Genomic DNA, 20,264 nt, shown 5'->3' with positions numbered 1-20,264 from the left:
TCTCCTGTTGCGGAGCACAGGCTCAGCGGCCGTGGCTCATGGGCCCAGCCGCTCCACAGCATGTAGGATCTTCCCAGGCCCGGGCACGAACCCGTGTCCCCTGCATCGGCAGGTGGACTCTCAACCACAGCGCCACCAGGGAAGCCCAGATGGCTGTGATTTTTAATTCGGTTTTTCTAAAAGCAAGGTGATCAAGTTTCGTATTTGTTTGGGTTAGGGGAGATTTTGGTGAGTTTGGTTGCAATAAGAGTGTTGGTGATAGATATTTAGAGCTGGAAGGATTCTTAAGTATTTCTCAAATTATGTTCTGTTGCACACTGTTGTGGGAATTTTCATATATCCTGACCACAGAAGTTTGGGCAACACTTGGTTTCCTTAGCAGAGAAACCTTAATAACTTTGAATAATCCTTGAATTTCCGAAATCAGTTTCTGTAGGAGACCTATTCATATCTTGTAGAACAACATCTTGAAGTACATCAGTTTGAGACAAAGGTGATGTGCGGTCCATTCTCTCATTTTGTAAGGGGAGGAAATGGAGATCCATTGTGGTTAAGTGTGTTGCCTGAAAATCACACAGCTGCTAAACAACACAGGATAAGATCCAGTCATTCCTTTGTACCATGCTTCCCCCAATAATGTTATATAATATTTATTTTTCCTGTATTATGTTAAAAGTAGTTTCTTTTGTATTCCCATCTAGTCCAGACATTAGTCTTACACTGAGAAATTCATGTACAGTTTTTAAAAATTCTAGATTTATGTACATACAAATAGCCTAGCATGATTACATACCCATAACTGCTGTGTTTAATCATCGAAATGAAAAGAGTACTTTTTTCTGTAGTTAACGTGTCACAAATGTTTGGTTTAGTTTCTGTAGAAAATGTTTCCTGACTGCAATGAGGGAAAGCGGAATACATTGTCCCCTGTGTCGTGGCAATGTGACTAGAAGAGAGAGAGCGTGTCCTGAACGGGCCTTAGACCTTGAAAATATCATGAGGAGGTTTTCTGGTAGCTGCAGATGCTGTGCAAAACAGGTAAGAGTAAATGTGACCATAGTTCTTTGAAAGTCAAGTTTCTACTCTGAAATTTCTGTTTGACTTGTCTTGGTGGGTGCTGTTTTGAAGAGAAATTATTTAGGTTGGGAATTGGGTAGAAAAGGCCAGAAAAGCTGTGGCTATAGATCTTACTAGATTATAAACTTACTGAGAACAGAGACCGAAAGATAGATACAGTCTCTGAATTTGCCGTAATTTCTAGTGTGGCATTTTTTTCAAAATAATCACTCGTCGATTACCTGCTAAATGAACTGAATGAACAAACTGGCATTTAACTCATTGAATCCCCATTCTGGTACAGATTCAGCCCTTGAATAGTTTTTCTAGTGGTAGTATCATTATTGCAATTTTGCAGGTAGAAATAGGCCAAATGGATATATGTAGTCAAGGGGGAACTCTCTAGCTGCCCGCTATACTTGGATGTTTATATATTTATCTAAGAAATCACAAAATACTTGGCAGAAGACTTTGCTTTTTAAGGAGGTGGTGTGAAAAATCAGGTATTGGCAAATAACTGGCATTAATTCTCCATTCTGGATTTTATTCTACCATTTGGAGAGGGAATGAAATGGTGAGAGGTGGTTAGGCTTTGAGTATATTCGTTTATTATGGATTTATCACAACTACTTTTTCAAACAGCTAATAAAGTCAATGAGTAAAAAAACCATTTGCTGTTTCACGCATTCACACAAGACATATCTGCTTTTCCATCTCTTTGAGGGAGGTGTTAACTGACAGGGCAATGAAGTGAAGCTGGAAAATACACTTGAGAGATTTCTGGCTCTACTCCTCAGAGAGAAACTGAAAAATGTTCCAAGTGTTAACTTGGGAACTTAGTTTTTTAAAGCACTTTCTAACTCTGCCAGGTTGCAGTAGTTAAAGAAATGAAAAGATGCCCAGTGCTACGAGGCAACCTCTTAATACTTTCAATATTATTTTTTATCTATTAGTGGTATTTTTTTTTCAGGTATAAAATTATTTGTTAATTTTTCTGGTGAGTTTACAGACAGTTGGACTCATCTCCATTGTCTGCATCTAATGGACAGAAACTTACTGCTTATTTTCATCTCCTACTTAAGAATCAAATCATTTACTTAAAAAAAAAGACCTCTTGTTTAAATGGAATATTTAGTTATCTATTTCTGCCTTGTTTTTTTTCCTTATTGGCAATATCGCAAGTCTTATGAGTCCCTTTTTATATTAAAAGTCACATTACATTAAAAATTTTTTTAAATGTTTTATTATGGTAAAATGTACATAATGTAAAACGTACCTTTTTTTACGTTTTTTTTTTTATAAGTGAAAGATTTTGGTAAACTTTTTATACAATAAATGTCCATTTGGTAAGAAAACATAGGTATATACATACACACAATCTGTATGAGACATCAAATGAACTATTAGAGTGCAGTATTATGAATGGTAAGGTAGAAAACGTACCATTTTTAAGTGTACAATACAGTGGTATTAAGTACATTCATAACATTGTATAACAGTTACCACTATTTATAGAATTTTTTCATCATCCCAAACAGAAACTCTGTACCTGTTAAAATGTAACTTGCTGTCCACCCCCCATGCAGCCCCGACCCCTCTAGTAACCTGTATTCTACTTTATCTCTGAATTCTGTTCTACCTCATATAAATGGAATCATGTTATATTTGTTCTTTTGAAAGTCACATTACATTTAATCAATAATTTACAGATTAAATTCTATCGCATGAGACATCATTACAAATCTTGTAAGAAGTACCAAGATGAATATGGTGTTTCTTCTGTCATTCCAAACTTTCAGATCTCTCAAGATTCAGTAGGGAACAGGTAAGCAATATTTATTCTTATAGTTTTTATTTTTATAGTTAAAATGGAAATTTTGCAGAGGTTATATAAAGTGTTTTTGTGTGGGTGTGGGTGTTTGTGTTTTTAAAGTAAATTGCCTTTGTCCTCATAAGTTTGTCTGATGCATGTAAAATGACATCTGGGAGACTGACTTTATGCTAGACTTAAGCTTATGTTATGTAAAAATCATTCTAAGAAACTTTACATGTCTGAATAAAAAGTAGATCTATGAATTGAATGTATTTTGTTTTGCAACTGAAATTACTTGAAAGCTAGAGAAAATCCCTTTCAGTAATGTATTTGCAAACTAGAATCCTTTTACTCTAAGAATAGAATTGTTTGAAATTTTTATTTTGATAAAATATGTAAAAGTGAGATTTGGTACGATTAAATTTGTAGTTCTATTTTAGTCTCAATTCTTTTAAAGCTAGGTTTTGGCTTGATTTGTATCTTATTGTCTCAGGTTTATGTACATTAAACATTTTTATGAAATGTATTTTATGCATAAGAATGGCCAGAATGCACATGTGTGGTTTAAAAAATGGTGACAAAACAAATACCCAGTTGCCCACTAAGCCGGGTCAAAAATTATAACATTTTTCAAGACCTTATTTTTTTTAAAATAAATTTATTTACTTTATTTATTTATTTTTGGCTGTGTTGGGTCTTCGTTGCTGCACACGGGCTTCCTCTAGTTGCTGCGAGTGGGGCCTACTCTTTGTTGCAGTGCGCAGGCTTCTCATTGCGGTGGCTTCTCTTGTTGTGGAGCATGGGCTCTAGGCGCGTGGGCTTCAGTAGTTGCGGCAGCAGTCTCAGTAGTTGTGGCTCACAGGCTCTAGAGCACAGGCTCAGTAGTTATGGTGCACGGACTTAGTTGCTCTGTGGCCTGTGGAATCTTCCCAGACCAGGGATCGAACCCATGTCCCCTGCATTGTCAGGCGGATTCTCAACCACTGTGCCACCAGGGAAGCCCCTTTCAGGACCTTAGAATCTCCTTGTGAGCCCATGCCAATTTGAACCCCATACTCCCAGAGGTAACCACTATCCTCTTTTTTGGGTTGTTCATTCTTTTGCTTTTCTTTATCGTATTACCACCCACGCATGTATCTCGAAACAATGAAGTGCTTAATTTTTAAAAACTCAGTAGCAAGCACACGCAATTCAGTAAAGAAAGGCAGTATTGGCAGCATTATAGAAAGGCTCCCAGGAGGTGATATGTTAAGCAGAGTCTTTAAGATTTTATTTTAGTAGCATTTCATTTCACATGTTGCTAATTTTCAGTAATTTAACCACTCTTAGAAGCACTCATACTGTAGTAAGGCTTCTTCTCAACTCCTTAGTTGAAACTGTTCTGGTAAAGGTCTTCAGTAATTTTCTGATTTCCTGCTCTTTTAGGTTCTCGTTTTACTTGACTCTGTCATTGGATGAAAATGGTCACTCTTATTTTGTGATTTTTAAAAAAAAATCCCCTTAGGTTCATCCCTTTTGGTTTTTTAAATTTCTGTACTTCTGCTGTATTGAAATTACTCAACAATTTGTTATTAACCCAGTAGATTATTCTTAAGTGCAGGGATGGTGTTTGTCTTGTTGAACAATGTGTCTCTAGTTCTTAGCAGAGTTCCTAGTATATATGATGTGGGCAGTCACGGCTTGTTAAATGACTCAGTTTTCTTCTCATGAGATATGCCTTCTTCCCTCTTACCCCCCAGATCTAATTGGTCAAAGGTACTATTGATTTCTAATAGCAGTATTCCTCATCTGTGCTTTTCTTGTGCCCCTGTTGTCACTTCCATAGCTCAAGTCTCCATCATCTCTCACTTGAACTGTTGCAGTATTCTTTTAGTTGGTGGTCCTCCTTTAATCTGTCCTGTATACGATTTCCAAAGTGATATTTCAGAAGTGCAACTCTGACCTCTTTCTCCTTGTCCTTGTACCTTCCCTTCTGTACCTTGTCAGTGACTTCCTGTGGCCCCATAGCTATGTTTCTCCTCCTGGGTTCCATGGGCCAGTAAGGGCTCTGTGAACTGCTTAAACTGCCAATTTTTTTGGTGTACTATATGTGTATTTTTCTGGAGAGAGAATGTCAAGATTCTCAAGGGGTTCCATGATCCAATTCAACAACTAGCTTAATAAGACAAAATCCCTATTCTAAAGCCCTTTCTGATCTGGCACTTACCTTTCCATTTAGCCTGTGTCTTTCTTGGCTACCCATATTGCATAATATGCCTTAGCCATGTTGAATTATTCCCATTGTATCCTGGCCATCCGTGAGAAGCAATATAACTTAGTCATTAAACATGAAGGCTTGGAGCCAGACTGCCTGGGTACCAGGCTCTGTCATTTACTAATTGTATGACTTTGGCAAGAAACTGTACCTCAGTTTTCTCATCTGTTTAAAAAGGTAGTGGTAATACTATTATTATTATTATTATTTTTTTTGTGTGTGTGTGGTACGTGGGCCTCTCACTGTTGTGGCCTCTCCCATTGCGGAGCACAGGCTCTGGACACGCAGGCTCAGCGGCCATGGCTCACGGGCCCAGCCGCTCCGCGGCATGTGGGATCTTCCCGGACCGGGGCACGAACCCGTGTCCCCTGCATCGGCAGGCAGATTCTCAACCACTGCGCCACCAGGGAAGCCCGTGGTAATACTATTAAACACCTCATTGGTGGGAATCAATAAGTAGGTTAATACAAGTAAAACATTGAATAGTACCATACTTGGTGAATGTTCAGGGGATTTTTGTTTGCTTTGTTGGTTTTTTTTGTTTGTTTGTTTTTTTCCGGCTGTGCAGCGCATTTTGAGGAATCTTAGTTGCCTGACCAGGGACTGAACCTGTGCCCTCGGCAGTGAAAGCACGGAGTCCTAACCGCTGGACCTCCAGGGAATTTCCTAAATGTTAGTTTTTAATTATCATCATCATCCCATCACTCCCTCACCTCCATACTTTCCCCACCATTCTAACCCACAGTTTGCCAGCCAGTGGACTTTTTCTTCTCTTTGAAGACTTAGACCAAGTGTTAGATACTCTGAAGTCTTTCCTGTTTACTTATCTGTTTTTTTAATCTAGTAGAATGGGCTTCCTAGTCTTATTCATGTTTATATCCTATGCAAAATTCTAGTTGCAATGGAAAAATTCAGTTTGTATATGAATTTCTCGTAAGGAAATTGTTGAAGGAAGAAAAAGATTTTTATTTTGCGGTACGCGGGCCTCTCACTGTTGTGGCCTCTCCCGTTGCGGAGCACAGGCTCCGGACGCGCAGGCTCAGCGGCCGTGGCTCACGGGCCCAGCTGCTCCACGGCATGTGGGATTTTCCCAGATCGGGGCACGAACCCGTGTCCCCTGCATCGGCAGGCGGACTCTCAACCACTGCGCCACCAGGGAAGCCCAGAAAAAGATTTTTTAAAAAATGGTAGGAAATATAAGAAGCCAGAGTGTATAGTCAGGGTCCTGGGAGGAAACAGATAATTATACTCAAATTAGATAATTTGAGGGGAATTTAGTGAAGGACTATTTTTTAATTTTTAATTTTTATTTTTTGGTGTGAAGGGACTATTTTTAAGGAGTAGAATATTGGGTGCACTATGTAAGCAGGGTATAGGAAGTCACAAGGAATAGTCATGTACTCTGGGTCTACTGAAAGCAGGGGAGGGGAGAAAGTAGACACAAGAATTGGAGAAAGAAAGCTATGTGGAGAGGGCAGTTGGAGAGGGATGCAACCAGTCAAGGCAGTTTTGCTGGAAAGGAGTCTGGGAAATAGGTATCCTAACCTTCCTCTTGTTTCTTCCTCCAAATCTCCTGCTGGGCTGAACCCATTTGGGAAGCAGAGAAGGGAACCTGCTAATGCAGGTTAGTTTCTCAGTTCAAAGAGCATGGTGAAAAATGGAGGAGAGAAGATCTAGAGGGGCAAAAAATATACCAAGCACAAAGGATTTCACTCAGTAGCCGAACATATTGTAATACTCTGTATACTGTGCTTTACAGCTTCCAAGTAGTACAAAGAAGAAAACATCCACTATGTTATTAATAGTGTCTATGATATTGTAGACATTCACAGAAAGATAGACAAGATGAAAAGGCAGAGGGCTATGTACCAGATGAAGGAGCAAGATAAAACCCCAGAAAAACAACTAAGTGAAGTGGAGATAGGCAACCTTCCAGAAAAAGAATTCAGAATAATGATAGTGAAGATGATCCAGGACCTCGGAAAAAGAGTGGAGGCAAAGATCAAGAAGATGCAAGAAATGTTTAACAAAGATCTAGAAGAATTAATGAACAAACAGAGATGAACAGTACAATAACTGAAATGAAAAATACACTAGAAAGAATCAACAGCAGAATAACTGAGGCAGAAGAATGGATAAGTGACCTTGAGGACAGAATGGTGGAATTCACTGCTGCAGAACAGAATAAAGAAAAAAGAATGAAAAGAAATGAAGACAGCCTAAGAGACCTCTGGACAACATTAAACGCAACAACATTTGCATTATAGGGGTCCCAGAAGGAGAAGAGAGAGAGAAAGGACCCAAGAAAATATTTGAGGAGATTATAGTTGAAAACTTCCCTAACATGGGAAAGGAAATAGCCACCCAAGTTCAGGAAGCGCAGAGAGTCCCATACAGGATAAACCCAAGGAGAAACACGCCGAGACACATAGTAATCAAATTGGCAAAAATTAAAGACAAAGACAAATTATTGAAAGCAGTAAGGGAAAAACGACAAATAACATACAAGGGAACTCCCATAAGGTTAACAGCTGACTTCTCAGCAGAAACTTTACAAGCCAGAAGGGAGTGGCATGATATACTTAAAGTGATGAAAGGGAAGCACCTACAACCAGATTACTCTACCCAGCAAGGATCTCATTCAGATTCGATGGAGAAATCAAAAACTTTACAGACAAGCAAAAGCTAAGAGAATTCAGCACCACCAAACCAGCTCTACAGCAAATGCTAAAGGAACTTCTGTAAGTGGGAAACACAAGAGAAGAAAAGGACCTACAAAAACAAAGCCAAAACAATTAAGAAAATGTTCATAGGAACATATATGTCGATAATTACCTTAAACGTGAATGGATTAAATGCTCCAACCAAAAGACTGCAGGCTTGCTGAATGGATACAAAAACAAGACCCATATATATGCTGTCTTCAAGAGACCCACTTCAGACCTAGGGACACATACAGACTGAGAGAGTGAGGGGATGGAAAAAGATATTGCATGCAAATGGAAATCAAAAGAAAGCTGGAGTAGCAATACTCATATCAGATAAAATAGACTTTAAAATAAAGAATGGGGCTTCCCTGGTGGCGCAGTGGTTGAGAGTCTGCCTCCCAGGCAGGGGACGTGGGTTCGTGCCCCAGTTCGGGAGGATCCCACATGCCGCGGAGCGGCTGGGCCCGTGAGCCATGGCCGCTGAGCCTGTGTGTCCGGAGCCTGTGCTCTGCAATGGGAGAGGCCACAACAGTGAGAGGCCCGTGTACCGCAAAGAAAAAGAAAAAAACACAACAAAAAAAATGTTACAAGAGTCAAGGAAGGACACTACATAATGATCAAGGGATCAATCCAAGAAGAAGGTATAACAATTATATATGCACCCAACATAGGAGCACCTTGCTACATAAGAGAACTGCTAACAGCTCTAAAAGAGGAAATCGACAGTAAGACAATAACAGTGGGGGACTTTAACACCCATTGGGACTTATACCAATGGACAGATCATCCAAACAGAAAATTAATAAGGAAACACAAGCTTTAACAGACACAATAGACCAGATAGATTTAATTGATATTTACAGGACATTCTATACAAAAATAGCAGATTACACTTTCTTCTCAAGTGCACAGGGAACATTCTCCAAGATAGATCACATCTTGGGTCACAAATCTAGCCTCAGTAAATTTAAGAAGATTGAAATCATATCAAGCATCTTTTCCGACAACAACGCTATGAGATTAGAAATCAATTACAGGGGAAAAAACGTAAAAAACACAAACACATGGAGGCTAAACAGTACGCTACTAAATAACCAAGAGATCACTGAAGAAATCAAAAAGGAAATCAGAAAGTACCTAGAGACAAATGGCAATGAAAACAGGACAATCCAAAACCTATGGGATGCAGCAAAAGCAGTTCTAAGAGGGAAGTTTTATAGCTATACAAGCCTACCTCAAGAAACAAGAAAAATCTCAAACAATCTAACCTTACACCTAAAGGAACTAGAGAAAGAAGAACAAACAAAACCCAAAGTTAGCAGAAGGAAAGAAATCATAAAGATCAGAGCAGAAATAAATGAAATAGAAACAAAGAAAACAGTAGCAAAGATCAATAAAACTAAAAGCTGGATCTTTGAGAAGATAAACAAAATTGATAAACCATTAGACTCATCAAGAAAAGAGGGAGAGGACTCAATAAAATTAGGAATGGAAAAGGAGAAGTTGTAACAGACACCGCAGAAATACAAAGCATCATAAGAGAGTACTAGAAGCAAATCTATGCCAATAATAAAATGGACAACCTGGAAGAAATGGACAAATTCTTTGAGAGGTATAACCTTCTAAGACTGAACCAGGATGAAGTAGAAAATATGAACAGACCAATCACAAGTAACGAAATTGAAACTGTGATTAAAAATCTTTCAACAAACAAAAGTCCAGGACCAGATGGCTTCACAGGTGACTTCTATCAAACATTTAGAGAAGAGCTAACACCCATCCTTCTCAAACTCTTCCAAACAATTGCAGAGGAAGGAACACTCCCAAACTCATTGTATGAGACCACCATCACCCTGATACCAAAACCAGACAAAGATACTACAAAAAAAAAGAAAATTACAGACCAAGATCACTGATATCACAGAAATTGAGACACAGATGTAGAGAACAAATGTATCGACACCAAGGGCTGAAAGCGGCAGGGGAGTGGTGGTGGTGGTGTGATGAATTGGGTGATTGTGACTGACATGTGTACACTGATGTGTATAAAATGGATGACTGGGGCTTCCCTGGTGGCACAGTGGTTGAGAGTCCGCCTGCCAATGCATGGGACACAGGTTTGTGCCCTGGTCTGGGAAGATCCCACATGCCGCAGAGCAGCTGGGCCCGTGAGCCATGGCTGCTGAACCTGCATGTCCAGAGCCTCTGCTCCGCAATGGGAGAGGCTGCAACAGTGAGAGGCCCACCTACCGCAAAAAAAAAAAAAAAAAAAAAAAAAAGATGACTAATAAGAACCTGCTATATAAAAAATAAATAAAATTAAAATAAAGGTTTTATTAAAAAGTAAGTCTATGATATTGTAAACCAAATAGTTCTTAATGAAAAAGACAGCTTTTCCTGATAATAAAAGAGATTATACTGAAGTGCTTTGCCCATAGGTCCTCAAAAGAAGAAACTAACATGTTTTTTAAAAATGTCAAAATAAACCCTTAGATAATTTAATTAATTCAGCATACATTTATTGTACCTTCTGAACTACTGGGCACACTACATGTTATTGAATATGCAGGGATGGATAAAACAGACATAATCCGCCTTTCCATCTGTGTAAGCAGTATAACTTGCAGTCGAGTCATTCAAAATAAACCACCACAAGTTTCAGTCAGATCAGTCAGGGTAAAACTATTTACCACAAACTAATAAATGTTGGTGAATGTTTAACAAAATTATTGCATACATATGGGGTAGTTTCTTATAATATGTAGCAGTGCTAGTTATTTCACTAACGCCATTTCTAGTTCATAACAAAATTCTTTTAACATGTAGGACTGTTATCTTTTTGTTTTCTTTAGCTACTGGAAAGGAGAGAGGGAGGATGCATGTTAGATAGATACCAGCACACGTTTCTATTTTATCTTCCTTGGAAATTATTTGGTCTGTTTGCAGGCTTTTCCAACTAATCTTAACTCTTTGTAAACATTCATAACTGGATGTTAGTAAACTTCTAAGAGTTTAGTCCAAATACAACTCTTCACAACGACTGAAAGAATGAAATTTGCAAACATTCTTATGTTTCTAACAGATTTCTCTCCAAGGTGTTGAGCATTTTCAGTGGCTAAGTAACTATTAAGGAATCCGGTACAAGTATTGGATAAAATGTCCTTTTCCTTATTTATAAGCATTCATGATATATTCTGGATAATAATTCTTTATTACATGCAATACAAATATATTCACATTTTTTCCAAAGAATTAAAAAAATTTTTTTGCTGGTTTCTGAAACGTGTGAACATAGAACTAGAGATTTTTCTTTGCATTTTAAAGACTGGAAATGAGGTACTCGAGTATTTTGAAAACTGCCTTAGGTAATACCACAATTTAATTTAGCGTAAAATGGCATAGTCATGCATAGGTTTTTTTTTTTTTTTTTTTTTTTTTTGCGGTACGCGGGCCTCTCACTGTTGTGGCCCCTCCCACCGCGGAGCACAGGCTCCGGACGTGCAGGCTCAGCTGCCATGGCTCACGGGCCCAGCCGCTCCGCGGCACGTGGGATCCTCCCGGACCGGGGCACGAACCCGTGTCCCCTGCATCGGCAGGCGGACTCTCAACCACTGCGCCACCAGTGAAGCCCCGTCATGCATAGGTTTTTTGGGTTTTTTTCTCACCCCTTTTTTTTTATTGTGGTAAGAATATTTTACATGAGGTCTTTAACACATTTTTTTTTTTTTTTTTTTTTTTGTGGTACGTGGGCCTCTCACTGTTGTGGCCTCTCCCATTGTGGAGCACAGGCTCTGGACACTCAGGCCCAGCGGCCATGGCTCACGGGCCCAGCCGCTCTTCGGCATGTAGGATCTTCCCAGACCAGGGCACGAACCCGTGTCCCCTGCATCGGCAGGCGGACTCAACCACTGCGCCACCAGGGAAGCCCTTCTTTATGTTTTTTGCTTTTTGTGTCATGCTTGAGAAATCCTTTCCCACATCATAAAGTTATAGAAGATATTTTCTTCTTTAACATTTTAAAGCTGTGCTTGTCACATTTATTTTGGATGTATAATGTGAGGTAGGAAAAATTTTCCCCAAGTGATAACCATTTGTCCCAGTACCATTCATTGAGGAGTCCACTATTTCCCCACTGATTTATAATGCCATTTTGGTCCTACACATCTCTGTTCTGTTCTGTTGCTTCATTTATTCCTCTAATACCATGCTATCTTAATTATTGTGGCTTTAACAGTAGGTCAATATAATGTAGGGAAAGTTCTCTCTCTTGTTTTACCTAGAAAATTGTTTCTGTTATTCTTAGCCCTTTGCTATTCCATATGAATTTTAGGATCAGACTTTTGAGTTTCCTAAAAATTCCTGTAGAGATTTTGATTGGAAGCATTATAAAGGTTGAATTTATTGAAATCATAGATTAATTTGGAGAGAATTGACATCATATGATACTCATTTTTCCCACCCAGTTTCCCACCTGTTTATCTCTTCCATTAAAAAAAAAAATGCAGTAAAAGAAGTCCATTTGGAGCACACATAAATATGTTCTAGTATATCTTTCTCTAGTAAAACTTTATAGTTTTTGTTGCTGTACAAATGGATATTTTTTCCTGTTTTATAATCTAAGTGGCTATTGTTAGGAATATTAATGATTTTTATGTTAATCTTTCATTTAGCAGCTTTGCTGATTTATTAGTTCTAATAGTTCTAAATAATTTACCTGTAGATTCTTTTGGATTTATTACGTAGAAAATTATTTGGTTTGTCAATGCAATTTTGTCTCTTACTGCTTCATTTTGTACTTGATTTATTGCATTAACTAGGGCCTCTATCTAGTATTAAATAGAAGGCACCTTTTCTTTCTTGATTTTAGTGGGAATGCATCTAAAATTTTATTATGGGTGGTGTTCACTATAGTTTTTTAACATATTCTTTATCTGTTTTATGATGCTATCATCCTGAATTTAAGGTTTCTCTATTGAATGGTTCTTACTCAAATCAGAATGTTGTATGCAATTAAAAAAAATGTATACATCTGACTTCATTCCCAGATACTCTGCTATCTAGAGTTTAGGGATTTGTACTTTTTTTTTTTTTTTTTCGGTATGTGGGCCTCTCACTGTTGTGGCCTCTCCTGTTGCAGAGCACAGGCTCCGGACGCCCAGGCTCAGCGGCCATGGCTCATGGGCCCAGCCGCTCCACGGCATGTAGGGATCCTCCCAAACCGGGGCATGAACCTGTGTCCCCTGCATCGGCAGGTGGACTCTCAACCACTGCGCCACCAGGGAAGCCTGGAATTTGTACTTTTAAAAGCATTGTGGGTGATCAGAGGTTTTTTTGTTTTTGTTTCCATTCTGGAGGTTGAATTTTAGTGAATGGTTTCTACATCAGATGAAATAAATGATCATATGTTTTTCAAATTGATAGTATGGTTGTCAGTAATAGATTTTCTATTGTTGAACTCATTCATACATTTCTAGAATAAATGAGTAGTCTCCCAGTAATAGCCCAGCGCATGATACAGGATGATCAGGACGGACTAGAATGATGATATCAATAATAATGGAAAATAGAGAATTGTAAAAGTAGGTGGAAGGGAGAAAGCATTTCACAAGGGCATTACCTTTGATATTAAAATGCTTCAAGTCAGGAGTTTTGTGATTGCATACCCCATGAGTGAAAAAAAATTGAGCATGTACTCTAAGTATGTATGTGTGTGTTTATTTTAAAACTATGCATGTGTTTTATAGTACTGATAATTTATGCATAACACATCTAAAATTTAAGTGAGATAAAGATGAAAAAGTTACTTTAAAATAAGTTTGCTTTATTTAATTGTATAAAATATTTTCATAAAGTTTTATTACTGTTTTTATTGAAAACAATATGGTTGACTATGAATTCTAAAATTTCTTAAAATCTTGGTTTAATACAGTGACAGTAACTTAAAGATTTGAATCTAAATTCACTTTACTTTGATACTTGGTCTTGATGACTATCATGGCTGAAAAGATACCTACAACACACAATACAGATCCAAATGGAAGAGTATGTCATAGGTTGAGATTCCTGTATTTTTCAATCCCATTTGGTAAATATTAAAAGGGCTGTTGAAATTTTCCATAGTCTCTGATGATATTATAGTTGTTCTTACAAACAAATCGGAAGTTTTTATATTTTATTAGGGCATGTTCAAAACCCAATGATAATCTTTATTTGGAAGATTTAAAAACTGTTTAGAAAAATCTGTTACCAAGTTTAAATGTATAGATATGAGATTTTTAAAAAATAGGTGACATACTGTTTTTGGTAAAGTCATAACATCCCTTTAACAAATGCACTCTCCGTAGTTTGAATTTATTTTGAAAAGCAGTTTTCAGTCTCCACATTGTTAAAATACCACCTTTACCTGCAGAGACAGATTAATAACTGCTGAAAAGATGCAAAATAGTGGTTTAATAGTCTCCTATTTGGGCAGGGAAGCTTTCTTGCAGAGAATGTGTGTGGAAACATAACACTATTTTCACAGAAGGGAAATGACTGTCATTGGAGAACATCTGTTAGGTAGATGATACAGTATTTCTTGTCCTTTTGTAAAAGAAAAATGAAAAGTCAGTTTTCTAAGTTTCACAACAGTTTTTTTGTCCACTGCCTATCTCATTTTTATTTTAATGTTTCTGCCTTTGAAAGGCCTTGTTTTTATAAAATTGACTATATTGATGAAATTCTGTAATGCATGACTGAGAGTCCTTATATGGAATGCCCACTTTTCTCTCAGGATTTCTCTGATACTGCATATGACACATGACTCTGGCATGGGGTCCCAGTGAGGATCAAGTTATTCTGTATATTAAATGTTGGAAAGCCTAGTTCCTTTTTGGAAAATATAAACATAATGAACATTCAAATATTTTTTGTTAACCTCCTCCATTTTGGATGCTACAACCTTAAACTATATCCTAGTTACAAGTCAAGAAGTTCACAAATTCTTAATTCTGCCCCAGCATTCAAAAACTTACTAGTCCAGGTAGAGGTAGAGGAGTCTCTAAATATGAAAGTCTAAAGGACCTGGGGAAATGTTCATGCTATGGATTTAAGACAATTCTGCAAAATACTGTATTCTCTATACTTTTGTAACTATGCCTGAATTAATTTTTAAAGAACCTCATGAGCAGTCTTCTTATCAGGATTTATTTGAAAAGTAATTAATGCCATAATTATTTCATAGTTCAGAACTATTTGAAGTTCAGGCTTTTCAAACAAATTCAGACTGGTTATCTTCATTAGCAGTGAATGAATCTGTGTTGTGCTTTATTACTTGAAGTATTAACTTCTCCCCCTCCCCCCATGCCTCTTAAGTAATAGGAGTGAAACATCCACATCTGATAACACAGAAACGTATCAAGAGAATACAAGGTAAGCTTTTGAATTTCTATTATTTTAGTAAATAATACCTATCACTTCGTAATAATGGATTTTTAAATTAAAAACTTTAAATTCAGTTAAATCATCAGACATAATGAATGCATAAGTTAGCAGTTTAGAAATAAATGATGCAGTTGCTTTTACAGGTCACATTAAATTAGAAGCGTGTAGCTCTCCTCTTTCACTGTGGTCAGGTTTCTTCCATGCATAATTTAGGCAGAGTTGTCAATATTGAACTGTTCCTTGCTGAAATTGAGATATTAAAAGCCAGTGATGCCTGATCCTCAAAATATTTTGAAATGTTGATCATTCTGATGGCTGATGCTTTTGTTTTTCACTTTTCCTATGAATTTTGTATGTTAGAGTCTTAGAACTAGGATAAATTAAAGATACACCATGTGAGTGTAAGTCTTTTAAAAGTTTTAATTTCCTAGATACGGTGTTTCCATACTGGGACACCATGGGATATTTAGAATTTTCAAGGGACATACAGTGACATCTGTTGGTTACAGGAATGACTAAATTAAGTTGTTTGAATCTAACTACTTTAATAAATGAGATAGCTAGGTTTGTTATTATTTTTGTTTAGGCCTTTTGTAGAGGCACCATGAAAAAATTTCCTAGACACTAAGGGTACTGTAAACTGAGATTGTTTAGGAATATCTATTGTAGATTATTTATTGAAAACATAGTTTTTTTAAAATGAGGCAGTCTTTGCTTAGTTTATAATTATAACTTTTAAAGAAAGAAATAATAATTGGTCAAAAAATAGGAGCTCATCATTTTTACGTTATGATTTCAAATTCAGTATGCTGCATTTAAAATTGTTTTATAGTTCTTCTGGGCATCCCACCTTTAAGTGTCCCTTGTGTCAAGAATCAAATTTTACCAGACAGCGTTTACTGGATCACTGTAATAGTAATCACCTATTTCAGATAGTTCCTGTGGTAAGTATGTGTGTTTAAGACGGTCTTCTGTTTAAGGTATGCTGTCCCATTTATTACACTTCATGCATACAAGGGAAAGTGGTTACTTTAAATTTGGTGGGGCATTGTCAGTAAGGTATATTTTGTCAACAAAGGATTGATGACTGTGAAGCAAAATGAGATATTTAAAATCCCAGTAACTGACTTATAAAAAGGCATATGCTTAATTGTGAGGGTAAAGTATGAGAATAGTCTGGAAAAGAGCAAAATAAAGAAAGGTGAACTGAGGACTCATTACCAAAGAGTAGCATTGTAAATTGTATCCTTGCAGAATGTAGTATATGAGTGCATAAAGCAAGGAAGGAAAAGAATCATACTTTCTTTTTGATGCATACATGTCTTTTTGATGCCATTTTGAAGGTGAGACCTTTTTTAATGACTGAAGGAGAGTAGAGCAGAGTGCAGGATTCCAACATTGTGTTAATGGTTCTACAAGTCCACATTTGGAACATGAGTTTCAATTTCAACTGTATATCAAACAGGAGAAACTGAGCTGGAAGAGAGACTTCCCATTTTGATATGTAAATATTTTCTTCAGAAATTAGAAGGAAAATGTATCAATAGATAAGGATTGTGGATACATCTTAGCAGTTTTACAAAAAGTTGTGGAAGAGTATGCCCCAGTGTGCCCTTGAAGTCTCGTGTAGCGCTAAGGGAGATACCCCCCCTGTTTTGCTCATTAGGAGAGGGTCTGTTACTGTTTTTTTTTTTTTTTTTTTTTTTGTGGTACGCGGGCCTCTCGCTGTTGTGGTCTCTCCCGTTGCGGAGCACAGGCTCCGGACGCACAGGCTCAGCGGCCATGGCTCACGGGCCCAGCCGCTCTGCGGCACGTGGGATCTTCCCGGACCGGGGCACGAACCCGTGTCTCCTGCATTGGCAGGCGGATTCTCAACCACTGCGCCACCAGGGAAGCCCCCTGTTACTGCTAAGTAAACAGATAAACTGCCAAAGACATCTCCAGGAGAAAATCTCATATTTAAGAGATTTCATTTGTTTTATATTGCATTAGTGAATTTTTGTTTCTGCATTATATTCAGTATAGCACAAACTTTGGCTATAGTCCAGTTACTAAAGTGCTGTTTTGTTTCATTTCAGTCTGTAATCCATTCACTTTTTAAGATGTACTTATTACTTCATTTGAAACCTTAAGGATACAATTTAAAGCTTCCTTTACTTTCCTCTTACTTATAAATGAAGTTAAGCTAATAATAATAATTATATCACAGTTATTGTGCGGATCTAATGAGATTACATACTGGTTACTGGTAATTATTATTACAGTTGGTTAAGGCTGGATATGGTGTTTCTGTTAAAACAGAATAATCAGATTTAAGTAATAGAATATGTTAGATCTCTCTTTTTTTTGTGTTGTGTTGGATTAGTGTAATTTATTTAAGGTAATTTGGTCTAGAAATAATCTAGTCATGAAATTTGGCCCTTAGAAATGCTTTTCATGTAGATTTTTTTGTAACATGTTTTAACACTTATAATAATGATGTTTGGTTATTTTCATTATTTTTTATTTGAAATACTGTGTTTCTTATAGACATGTCCTATTTGTGTGTCTCTTCCTTGGGGAGATCCTAGCCAGATTACTAGAAATTTCGTTAGTCATCTAAATGAAAGACATCAGTTTGATTATGGAGAATTTGTGGTAAGTGAGTTTTTCAAGATTAAGAAAATACCATTTAAATATTGAAGTTAAATTAACTTTTTCAATCTAGACTTGAGTTTTGAGGCAAGATGTATCATACTGAACAGTTATAGAGCAAGTTCTCTTGTTTTTATGATAATATAGGTGAATTTTGGTTTGTAGAAGTGGTGAAAGTTGAATTTACTGTCCACCTTCTATAAGAGCAAACCCCCAGATTAACAAAATGATGATAATATATGAAAACTGTAGATTTAAGGAAAATTATACCTTCTAGAAAAGTAAAATTGGTATGACAGATGGAGGATGTATTTCTCATGTAGTATAAGTAGCTTGTTAAACTCTTAATAGATTGCTTATATCTGCATGTGAGACACATTCTTTTTAAAAATGAGGGAGCTTATTTATGTAAAGCCAGGTTGAATGGTAGATTCTGGCCTTAGTTCACTGCTTTAACAGAGTGCATGAGGGAAGTTATATAATATAAAAATGGATCCCAGAGCAAAGCATGAAGTTAATTTCTACTTCCTGAATGTGTCTTGATAGTTACAAAAAAAATTAGATGACTCTCATTTTATTAATTGTGAAATTGAATTTTATTCATCTTCAGTGAATTAAAACCTTATCTAATTCAAGAGTCAGCCTGGCAAAGAATGGTTCATACTTGTTTTCCAGTTTATGTAATAAGCTCAGACATGTGCAATTCTGAGAATGGCATGAACAGAATTTCCATTTCTGCCCTCCAGTGTTGAAATTATGTCATTCTTGATATATGTATTTTTTATTTTGTGTAATTTGTATTTTTTAGTCATACTGTATAAAAATATATGTAATAATATTTCAAATATATGTAAAATTCAAGTGTACTCTGATAATTTTAGCAGTTTTATGGAGTAGTTATAGGTTATTCTTAAATTCTCAATGTAAGAAAGGTTACTGCCATCTGGAGAACTATGTGTTTGGAAAAACAAAAATTTATTTTGTGAACTGCTTTTTATCTAAATTGTCAGATTGTTTTTCCTTGCCACAGAAGAACATGTAATTTTAATGATTTGAGATTGTCAAATGGAGGCCTATTTTAAAGCAAATCCATGGACCATAATTGAAAGGAAATAGAATTTTTCAAGTTAAGGAGTAGTAGTATAATCAGATTGAGTGAACTGTAGTTTTTACCTTTATGTTATGATTAAGATGATAATTCAACTGTCTTAATGTACTAAGTGCTTATTTTCTTTAAAATGAATATACCGTCTGACATTGGCATTCTCTTCTAGAGGTGACAGAAAATTTATGATTGTGGGTTGCCCTTAACTATACTACTTTCAATTAATAACTTATCATAGAGCACTGTAACTCTCAAATTTCATTCTCTGCTGATCCTCTGTTGCTTATCAATTATTCCTAAATAATTATAACTGAATTTTTTAAATTAAAAGTTCAGGTATTTAGTGCTTATATTAAAGAAGTATATGGTGTAACATGAACTATTTCAAGTACGTGTAATGTGTATCAAGATGTTTAATGTATTGGCCTAAGTATTGAGTAATTGAGTATGTTTTTCTTATTGACATGTTAATTTTACTGTTTTTAGAATCTTCAGCTAGATGAGGAAACCCAATATCAAACTGCTGTTGAAGAATCTTTTCAGGTAAACATCTGAAGGCTGTAGACGTCTCTGCATCTTTGTACCTGCAAGTGCCATCTTTAAGGAGAAAACTACATGAGGTCGCCGTTTCAATAACTTGATGTGTATATTAATAAAAGTAATTCAGTCTATTGTTTTAGTTTTTAATTGAAAAATAAAGGTGGGCCATCTAAAAACTTCATTATCTTGATAAGTTAAAAGATAAAAGTTAGGACATTATCTTTAAAAGCATTAAAAGGATTATATTTCATTAATGTAATGGTGAAAAGGGAATCCCTATTGTACTTATCTTTTTATATTACATATTGAATTTTTCCTTGCTTTTGAAATTTGGTGCAGTTCCTCCCATTGACATTATTGTACACAGGTAACACAGTACCAAATTGTGAAAGATGTGATTGATATAAACCTAACAAATCTGAGCCAGTTATTTGAGTTGCAGAATGGAGACTTGAAGTGCTAAATGAAACAATCCAAAGGAAACTTTTTTAAATACAGATTCTAGCAGAAGAATTCAACTATTATAAGAAAATTGTATTTATATAACATTTAGTATTTTTGAAGACTAGTGAGATTTCTTTACTAATTTTGACTCTTTAAAAAGTGAAGCTCATTGTATAGATATTTCCTTTTTGCTGTTAGAAGGAAATATCAAGAGAAAAATTTATTTCTTTGGTGGGCAGTTGGTAATTTCAAATCTTGTTTGTTTGGCTGACTAATTTGTAAGCCTAA

General features: G+C 36.4%; 1 protein-coding gene across 3 annotated transcripts in view; it reads left to right on the top strand.

The window, feature by feature from the left end:
• Nucleotides 1-19,663, top strand: part of RNF138 (ring finger protein 138) — a 39,024-nt gene extending 19,361 nt beyond the window's left edge. For all 3 annotated transcript variants that reach the window (XM_067014915.1, XM_067014916.1, XM_059040280.2), the window contains 6 exons: nt 873-1,038; nt 2,766-2,881; nt 15,185-15,241; nt 16,086-16,197; nt 17,783-17,890; nt 19,479-19,663. In XM_067014915.1, coding sequence (XP_066871016.1) covers nt 873-1,038; nt 2,766-2,881; nt 15,185-15,241; nt 16,086-16,197; nt 17,783-17,890; nt 19,479-19,547 — 628 coding nt within the window. In that variant the 3' untranslated portion in view covers nt 19,548-19,663. The remainder of the gene's footprint in view (nt 1-872; nt 1,039-2,765; nt 2,882-15,184; nt 15,242-16,085; nt 16,198-17,782; nt 17,891-19,478) is intronic.
• Nucleotides 19,664-20,264: the final 601 nt, after the last annotated feature.

Source organism: Kogia breviceps, chromosome 15 (genome assembly GCF_026419965.1).
Source record: "Kogia breviceps isolate mKogBre1 chromosome 15, mKogBre1 haplotype 1, whole genome shotgun sequence".
NCBI classification, from domain to species: Eukaryota; Metazoa; Chordata; class Mammalia; order Artiodactyla; family Physeteridae; genus Kogia; species Kogia breviceps.
The sequence above is the reverse complement of the archived record's forward strand: the minus strand, read 5'-3'. Positions and strand labels throughout refer to the sequence as shown.